At 35.4% G+C, this 10,004-nt stretch overlaps 1 protein-coding gene across 1 annotated transcript in view; it reads left to right on the forward strand.

Annotated features, from left to right (window-relative positions):
- AHCY (adenosylhomocysteinase) overlaps positions 1 to 9,282 on the forward strand; it is a 39,068-nt gene extending 29,786 nt beyond the window's left edge. The window contains exons 9-10 of the mRNA XM_081324093.1: positions 3,854 to 4,048; positions 6,170 to 9,282. Coding sequence (XP_081180219.1) covers positions 3,854 to 4,048; positions 6,170 to 6,301 — 327 coding nt within the window. The 3' untranslated portion in view covers positions 6,302 to 9,282. The remainder of the gene's footprint in view (positions 1 to 3,853; positions 4,049 to 6,169) is intronic.
- Positions 9,283 to 10,004: the final 722 nt, after the last annotated feature.

Raw genomic sequence — 10,004 nt, forward strand, 5'->3', positions numbered from 1 at the left:
TGACTACTATTCTAATATTGTACTACTAATATTGATATAGAAATGAGATAAATAAGAAGTGTATTACATTACTAGGTATTGGAGAAAATTGTGTAAAGGGAAAGGAGGTTATTTAGCAATATGAAAATGAGAAATTTAAAACGTTTAATTTTAATATTAATGTAAAATTAAAGCTAGAATAATATATAAGGTGTTTGATGTTTTAAAGATGGAATGTTAAAATATAAAATATACTAAAGTATTGATAAATATAAGAAAACTATTAAATGACTGATAGATAGCAATGAGAAGTATGTTAATTTAGATAAGAGATAGTATGTATTAAAGGAAAAGAGAGAGGAAGTATTGGTTACAACAATTTGGAGATTTGTACTAGGTATTTGTCTGAAATGGAACTATTGTAACCCAGACACCACGTTGCTTTTTAAAGATATTATTGTAATATTGGAAAACTAATTTAAAAAATGGCCAGTTACTAGGCTGCAGACAGCTGAAGTCAAATTTACCATCAGGTAACATTAAAGCAGCGTGGAAGAGACGGGGGTAAGATTCCTCTCTTATACCTTAATCATCTTTTCACCTAAATAAGCTGCTAAGTACCTGTGGAGAGCGAGGGGGGAATTTAACCCTCCCTTCAAACAAGCGGCAAGCAAGCTCAGGGGTGTTTTTTTTTAAAAAAAAAACATTGAAAAAAGAAACGGACTAAAAGAAAAGAACTTTTAAAGCGCTTGGGGGACACCCAGTGGCTAAACCTGAAATTGCAATCTGATTTTTAAAAAAATTAAGAAAACATTTAAGAAAAATAAGATAAGATTAACCTTGAACACCAGATGTAAAGCTCCACCATGGAAGAGTTTCAAAACCAAATCTATGCTATGTGGGAAATATCTTACCAAACTTATCAGTTCCTTTCTGCAGCTGGTGATGAAATAAGAGCTTCTGGAAAAGAAATAGAAAGTATCTCGAAGAAATAAACTCAAATTGTGACTACAGTTAATATTTTATCGGGAGAGAACTTAACAGAAGAATTAAATACATTGGCAGAAGAATTAACTACTCAACAAACAGAGGTTTTTGAAGACAAAACTGAGAAACAGTTGGAACAAAATTTATTCAGCCCAGCGCAACTATATCAAGAGGTGAAAATAATGAGAAGATTTGGTGTTGTTAACAGACCTCCCAACCCTTCAAAAACGGAGACTAGAGGGCTACTTAAATATGATACAACAATACAAGAATGTTTTGATGACCTTGAGGCAAAGAAGCGAAAAATGACATGGCAAAGGAAGAAAGCAAGAATAAGATTGAAGAAATATGAACATACTTAAGAGGCCTGAAATAGATAACACCAAAATAGATAGGATTGTACTTGGATTATGAGAGATTGCGTTGATGAGTAGATAAAAATATTGACTAATTAAAAAAACAAAAATAAAATACAGATGTATGAATACTAACATTGAAATACTGAACTCTTTAAATGAAATGGATTAAGATGTATATATGTTAAGAATGATACAATGTAATTAATATACTTGGATGTAGTAACATGAAAGGATGTGTTAAATTTTGAAACAGAAATTTTGGTTAATTTTCAATATGTGGAACTTATAAATGAGAAATAAGAATATTATATTGTCCTTTTCCTCTTCCTCCTCCCTGCAATTGGTATTCTAATGACTACCATTCTCATATTGTACTACTAACTTGTCGATATGAAAATGAGATAAATAAGAAGTGTATTTATATTACTAGGTATTGGAGAAAACTGTGTAAAGGGAAAGGAGGTTATTTACAAATATGAAAATGAGAAACTTTAAATGTTTAATTTTAATATTAATGTAAAATTAAAACTGGAAAAATATATAAGGTGTTTGATGTTTTAAAGATGGAATGTTAAAATATAAAATATACTAAAGTATTGATAAATATAAGAAAACTATTAAATGACTGATGGATAGCAATGTGAAGTATGTTAATTTGGATAAGAGATGATATGTATTAAAGGAAATAAGAGAGAGGGAATATTGGTTACAACAACTTGGAGATCTGTAATAATATGTATTTGTCTGAAATGGAACTATTGTAACCCAGACACCACGTTGCTTTTTAAGATATTATTGTAATAGTGGAAAATTAATAAAAAAAACAAATGAAAAAAGGGCTCTTTTTCCACCAGAATTTGCTAATTTGTTTGCCAACATTTGCTAATTTGTTTTCTGCACAAATTTTATATTTTTATTGTTGGCTTTCTCTCAAACTGCGATATGGAAAAACTCAAAGTATTTAAGTAAAATTACATACATGGGGATGTTAGTGTGGGCTTCCCATTGATACAGTTTTGATATAGCAGAATGTCTTCCAAAAATACTTCTTATTTTATTTTATTTTTTATTTTTTTCATCTCAAATTCATTATTCTGGGTGGGAAACTTAAAAATAAAAAGATTGGAAAAAAACAGATCTCTCAGAGGGGAGTATGATATTTCAAAAGGCCATTTTTTTTCCTGTTCACTCATGTCCCAGCATCACAACAGAAAAGTCTCTCTTCCAGAACCCCACTAGGTTAGGTACCATTCCTTATCAGACAGAGCTTGGAACGTGCCTCTTCTGTCAACTCTAATGGGATGGGTAGACATAATCAGAGAGAGGCGATCTCTCAAATAATCTGGCCCCATGACAGGAAGAGCTTTACAGGTTCCAATCAAGATCTTGCATTTAAATTTCTACATTTAATTAGGCATAAATAGAATTCCTTGATGGATCAGTCTAAGACTCCTTGCTATCTGAGTGTCTCTAGAAATGATTGGATGTTGTGGTGTATTTCATTGCTGTGAATAGGCTTCTGTTGGCTTTATAATTTGCTGTAACTCAAGAGATATGGGCAAGGAAAGTCAAAAAGGTAAAATTTGGCAAGGTCAACATTTTCTATTTCAGCAAATTTACCAATTTCAAGGTTATGTGATATTTACTTTTCATATATTGATCTAAAGAAAGAAACTTAAAAATATATTGTAATTGCATATTATTTTATTGCTTCTTGCCCATCATTGTTTCCAATATTTTACTAAGAATATTTTTACTCATATCAGAGATTTTAGATCCTTGAACATTCAAATTTATAGATTAGATTTTTTTCTGCACATCAAATCCTATTCATCTCAGAAATTTTTGCATACGAACATTTTCTGATTCGAATTTTCTGGAAAGCTGATAGCTTTAGAATAATTTTGTGAAAAATGGACTTTGAGGAAAAACCTCCACTGTAGGATGTATGTACATAGAAAAACCTTTAGCTTATTTTACTCAGACACTGTATTCAGCAATAAAAACACATAAATTGGGGGTATCTATGAGTAGAACTGTCAGGAAGCATCAGGACTATTTGTTAAGTTGCAATTTAAGAATTTATTGATGAAGCCTATGCACAAGAATTTAGTCAACTAAAGTTCAGTACTAAATTGCTACCAGGTAAGGGTCAATGGAATTCAGGAAGGGTTGTATTTGGACCATTCGTGCCAGTGTAACGATTCTAAGATGATGACATGCTTAACTGCCCCACAGCTTTGCCTGCTTTTCTCCTACAAGAACTGAGAAGTTATCCAAGAACTTAGCTGCCTTGATATGCTTAAGGGATGTATATTTTTATCTCATTGTTTTTAACATATTATTTTTACAGGAAATGCAGTGAAAAAGATTATCAGGAGATTGAATGATCAATTGCCTTGTCCTTGTTTTGCAAAATTGCTTATAAAGATTCAGTATATTACTTCAATTAGCCACAAAAATTTTGTTGTGATGTTGCATCATCTAGAAGTCTAGTAATGCCTTTCTCCTTTCCTATTTTCATTCAGGTGGACCGTTACACACTGAAAAATGGACGTCATATTATACTTCTGGCAGAGGGCAGGCTGGTGAATTTGGGATGTGCCATGGGACACCCCAGTTTTGTTATGAGCAATTCTTTTACCAATCAGGTGTTGGCACAAATAGAGCTTTGGACAAATCCTGGTAAATATACTGTAGGAGTCCATTTTCTGCCAAAGAAGGTAAGTGTATGAATTAAAAAAGGAATAATATGTTCTAATTGAAATATATAATTTTTGATATCCAAAATAAATATGGGGAAGATAAGCCAACCTTATTTCCAGAACTTACTATATTCCGTAAAGCTACTGTCAATTATTGCTGGTCATATATATAGGATATGTAGGATAATCTGTACCCAGTCTGGTGCTTCAGAGCTTCCATTAGTACTGTATACCACCATTATAATTGAGTCCATCCATCTTGCTGATAGTTGTCCTCTTGCATATCATCTTATCCAACATTATAGACATCTTCAGGAAATCATCAAAATACTGTATTTTATTTATACTTTAAATATCTGTGGTAATGTTAGCATAAGTTGCTAATCCATAAGCTATAATACATAAACTATAATAGTTAAGGTAAACCAAATTTTGTCTTAGCATATTGTTGGAATCAGATAAATACAATGTTAAGCCATTATTTTATGGCTGTTTATTTTGATTTACCATGTTATGAAAATGCAGCATAAATTATGATTTATAGATTTGTAGTATTGTAGAAATTATTCTGTACAAGCTTCCCAACATCTGCTCACATAGGAAAATTAAAAGGTTGGATGTTCAATCTGGTTATATATTTAATTTGTGCACTTGGTAATATGCCTCTGTGCATGGAACATAAAACACTGCATATACATTTTTATAGCTATTCTGAAATTTCATGCACTGAAGCATATTTCATATATGAATGACATTGCTCAAGATTTCTTTTGGGGATATTCCAGGTATCTAATTGTTCCGTTGCCAATCATAATGGAAAGATAGCTTATACCTCTCCTTGAGCTTCTGAGCAAAGTCATTTGCAACATGTTTCTGGCAAGTGCTTAGAATGGTTCTTCAGAGTCCTTAACTTGAACTGTGTTGTGCCATTTTTAATTCGATTAGGTTTCTCCTTAATTATGAAAATTATGGGTGAATTCTTTTTTCTAGAGTGAGATGCCATTTAAGAACTCTTGTTAAACTTTTTTTTTAAAAAAATCAAATGGATTCAATTTTCCCCCACTGCCAAAACAAAGAGTTATAAATTCAAAAAGATTGTACCTGTGAGATTCTAACACTTTCCTGAACAAGGCTGTGATAATGGACTACTGGTAGAGAATCAAACTATGGAACGTAAATTATAGACTCTTCCATTAAGACCTAAATGTTTTAAGTGAACACAACAAAGTTGGGTTAATTCATGCTCATTTTCCATTGGCCTATATCAGTTTTTATATAATTTTCAGGAAAGGAGCTATGATGATATATTAGGTTGGATAACTTGATTCTGCAGCCTAATTTTGCTAGCCCCAGAACACATTGATATTGTGCTGTCCGTCCTTAAAAGCACTCCAGGTTTCCTTAAAAAAAGAAAGCAAAAGGGGGGGAATCTCCTGTTCACTGCAGCAATAATATTTAATTATTGGTCTGCAGTGTTCAGAGGATGACATTTTAAAAAGGATGCAGAGATAGATTAAGAGAATGTGGTAAAATCATCAAAGCAATCTATTGGCATCAGCAGATTTTCTAAGTAATGAACTGTTCTGTCCCAGTATATACACCCAGCAGATATGCATATCCACTCAGGGGTGGTTTGCAAGAAGTTTTACTTAGGATTTAGCAAATTCAAGCAGCAGCAAACAGAATGGGTGTGCAAACGCATACTCAAAGCAAAAAGTCCAAATCCCTGTAGAGCTTATCTGCAATAAGTTCCAAATCATTATGACCATTAACTTTCTGATTAGGTTGGAAAGATAGAGTTGGAAAAAGAACCCAGCCTGAGTCTTTAGTGCCTTGACAGCTTTAAGATGTGTGGACTCCAACTGGGGAATTCTGGGAGTTGAAGTCTACCCATTGTAAAGCTAGCGAGGTTGAGAAACTCAGCTCTAGCATGTTTGCTGTCCATCTGTGTGGAAACTTTGCTTGATGAAATGATTTGCACATATTTCTAGCATTCACATATTGCCGAGCTTCAGCTCCCTAATATCTTTTACAGTTGGATATCTGGAGCTATTCATTAGGATACAGACGGCTACATGTTTTCAGCCCATATCAAGATGCAGCTTCCTATATTTGTAACTTTCCACATTTTTCTTTCAGCTGGATGAAGCAGTAGCTGCTGCTCATCTGGATAAACTCGGTGTGAAGTTAACCAAGCTGAATGATAAGCAGGCCAAGTACCTAGGACTATCCAAAGATGGCCCCTTCAAACCAGATCATTACAGATACTGAACAGCTGGCAAAGCCCAACAGGCTCAAAATGCAAGTCCTTCTGTACTGCTATTTGATCAATGGCCACTTCACCTGTCATCTACACTTTCCCACATCTGCCTCTTGTCTTCTCCACCTCCAGCACATCTGCTCTTCCAAAGAAACTTCCAAGAGTCTGTCAAGCAGGTGTCTGATGCTTCAGCGAAGGAGTGATGATGCTGGAGAATCAAAATGTGCTTTGCAAATTCTCTTCTCTTCATGGCCTGGCCCTTTTGAATTTTTGAATATACTGATTAAAAATAACCTGGGGCGGCAGGGAGGAGGCTTCACATTAGGGCTTCAGGCTTGAGATATGAAATGATACACTTTAATTTAATGTTTGCATCCAGTCTCAGATGCCGGTTTGATCTGGCTGAAGAGGTAACATGTGCATACATGCAAGCCAGGAAAATACTTCAGAAGGAAATGTCTGAAACCAATTTATTTACTATGTAGTAAAACTGATTCTGAAAACCTGACTATGGGGAAGGGGAGCATTCAGTTCTCCAAAAAGGCCATTAGGAATTTTCTGCTCAACCCTGGTCTGTTCTTGTGTCATAAAACAATTTTATTAAACATCTGGAAAGTGGTCTTGCTTTCACTTTAATTATGTGGGTTAGGAAGACAGTTGCTGTTATTTTATCTAGTAATACCTAGATTGTGCAGCAATTTAAAGGCACATTTTGCAAATATGATTCTGGCATATTATGAGTCATTTATGAAACTAACAGTTTATTTCTTAAAATAGTTACTACTTACTGTCCAGTGGCAGAGAGTTGTAGGTCCTCATCCTGTGGCAATGAGTTCCAAAAATTATATATTGAATGGAAATCTAAATATGTTTTGGCAGTGATTTAGAGGAAGCACCAAAGGCCTATTATCTCTCCATTTGATTATTGGCAGTTAAAAATGTGGATAGATTCTGTTAAGACACAGTTCTTTTGATTTTTTGAAATGCAGAGCTTAATGTATACTTAAGATAATTGAAAGAATAATATAATCCATTGAACACATATTGTTCAAAAAGTGGAATAAAATAAAAGTACTGAAATTGATAATCTAATACAGATTAAATCTAGTTGAGATTACGGTAAATATATTCATTTCTTGCTTGGAAGAAACATGTAAGAATTCTAATCCACTGGATAAAATTTATACATAATCATTAGATCCCTTTAACTTAATTAAGTTAAGTTAATATGCATTAGTGCTGGCATATAGAGTCCATTTACATAGGCCATGGGTGTCAAACCCGTCACGTGACGTATCGTGACTCTTTTTGCATTGCCAGCAATGGGGTGGGCGCGGCTTCGCTATGATGAAAGCAGCCCACAGGTTGGCAGTTTGACACCCCTGGCATAGGTAATACCCTATATCAGGGTTCTCATATTTGATCATAAACAGGGATATAAAATGACCTTAAAAACAATTGTTTCTTAACTCCAGTGTTCATAAAAGGGTGATATCATTTTATAATGTAAAGTGTTGCAGTAACTGAATTTAACAAGAGCGACGGTTGAAATATGCAGAGTGATGCAGATGTTAATATAATAGACAAATTCCCATATTTGCTCTATTAGACCATGAGAATATCTAATGCAATTCCTTCTTTGCCTGCTGCTTTCTCTTTTAGATGTGATTATTACTAATGACCAATAGTGGTCATGTACATACAATATCTGGTTGGAGAGACATGGAATTCTACAACTTGATGGAAAAATAACCTAGCTTAGTATATGTCTGAAAACTAATTTAATGCTCTGCATTTATTTCATTAAGGCTGATCTGACCCTAATAAGCAAAGAAAAATAAGTTTCTTTTCTGAGTACTTCAAAACTTTCTTCTGATTTTAATATTTTTACAAAATTGATTATAGCTTCTATTTTTTTGAAGCAGTACATCATCATGTTCCAAGACTTGATTGAGCATTTTGTTCCAGCTTTAATTCTTTCTAGGAGGCAATCTAAACCAGGGGTCCCCAACCCTCGATCTGTGGACCAGTACCGGGCCACGGCATGCCAGCAACCGGTCCGCAGAAACAAGCAAAGCCCCATCCATAGGATGCAGACAGTACATGAAACCACGCCACTTCCGGTCCATGGAAAAACCTTTCCACATAACTGGTGCCTGGTGCCCAAAAGGTTGTGGACTCTGATCTAAACCAAGTAAAGAGAATCCAAGTCTGGGAGTGATTTTGTAAAACTGATTACATTTAATCGTAAATTGAGGAAATGCATTTTATATGTACTTGAGATTGGTGACAGTACTTTTCAACTCATTTTGGGTGCAATTAATAAATAGAAAATCCCTTTCTGTAGAGAAAAAGTATGTTAGAATGATAGTAATATAAGTCCAAGTTAGTTACTGTTGCTACTAAGTCAGTGCTACAAATTATAAAACTACTCATTCATACTGAGCATGGCTTTTGAATTATGCAAATAATTATTTTTAAATGAATTGACCAAATTGAGGGTTTTGTTCCCCATGAAAATACAGCAGTGTCTGTACTATAGACAGTAAGCAACCTTATGTTGAAAATAAATTATGGTTAGCAAAAAAAAAAAAAAGCTTCCTGCAGCGGTCCCTTTAATTAGTACCCTTTTATCCCATATTTTTCTTTAAAATTACCCTTTATTGTGTGCCCTTAAATGAGAATGTTTTCCTTCCATGCAGTCAGGATCAATAGAATAATTAAATCATCCAATTTAAGAATTGGAAGAGATCTTACGAACATTTATTCCAACTTCTATCCAGAACAGGAACTCACTGCTACAACATCTTTGAAATAATTATTCAGCGATCTTTAAACTCTTAACGATAAAGAAAAGCCCACAGCCTCCCAAGCCAGTCTGTGTTAAGCAGCTCTTAGGGTTAAGAGACATCTTTTGATGCCCAATCAAAGTAATGTTTCTTATAATTTATTTATTTATTTTATTTATTTAATAATATTTCTATACCGCCCTTCTCCCGCAGGACTCAGGGCGGTGAACAGGGCAAGAATAAAAATACAAATTACAAAAGTTAAAACTAAATTAAATAAATGCCCACATACTAAAATAGATATTTAAAACCTAATAAATAGCAATAGCAAACCCACCCCCCGATCCCCTCATCAGGCCAGGCCAGCTTGTTCAAAAAAGTATGTTTTTAGCTCGCGGCGAAAGGAGCGAAGGTCCGGCACCGTCCGGAGCTCAACCGGGAGCTGATTCCATAGCTCCAGGGCGCCCACAGAGAAGGATCTCCCCTTGGGGGCCACCAGTCGACATTCTCTGACCGGAGGCACCCTGAGGAGGCCCTCTCTGTGGGAACGCACAGGGCGGAGGGAAGTCGATGCCGGCAGCAGGTGTTCCCTCAGGTACTCCGGACCCCTGCCATGTAGGGCTTTGAATACCATTACTAGTACCTTGAATCTCACCCGGAAGGCAACTGGTAACCAATGCAGCTCACGGAGCAGAGGTGTAACGTGGGAGTATCGGGAGACTCCCAACACAACTCTCGCGGCTGCATTCTGTACCAGTTGGAGCTTCCGGGTGGTCCTCAAGGGCAGCCCCATGTAGAGAGCGTTGCAGTAGTCAAGTCGAGAGGTCACGAGCGCATGAGTGACCGTGCATAGATCATCCCGGCTTAGATAGGGCCGCAACTGGCGCACCAGGCGAACCTGGGCGAAAGCCCCCCTAGTCACAGC

Source organism: Vipera berus, assembly GCF_964194415.1.
Source record: "Vipera berus genome assembly, chromosome: 3".
NCBI classification, from domain to species: Eukaryota; Metazoa; Chordata; class Lepidosauria; order Squamata; family Viperidae; genus Vipera; species Vipera berus.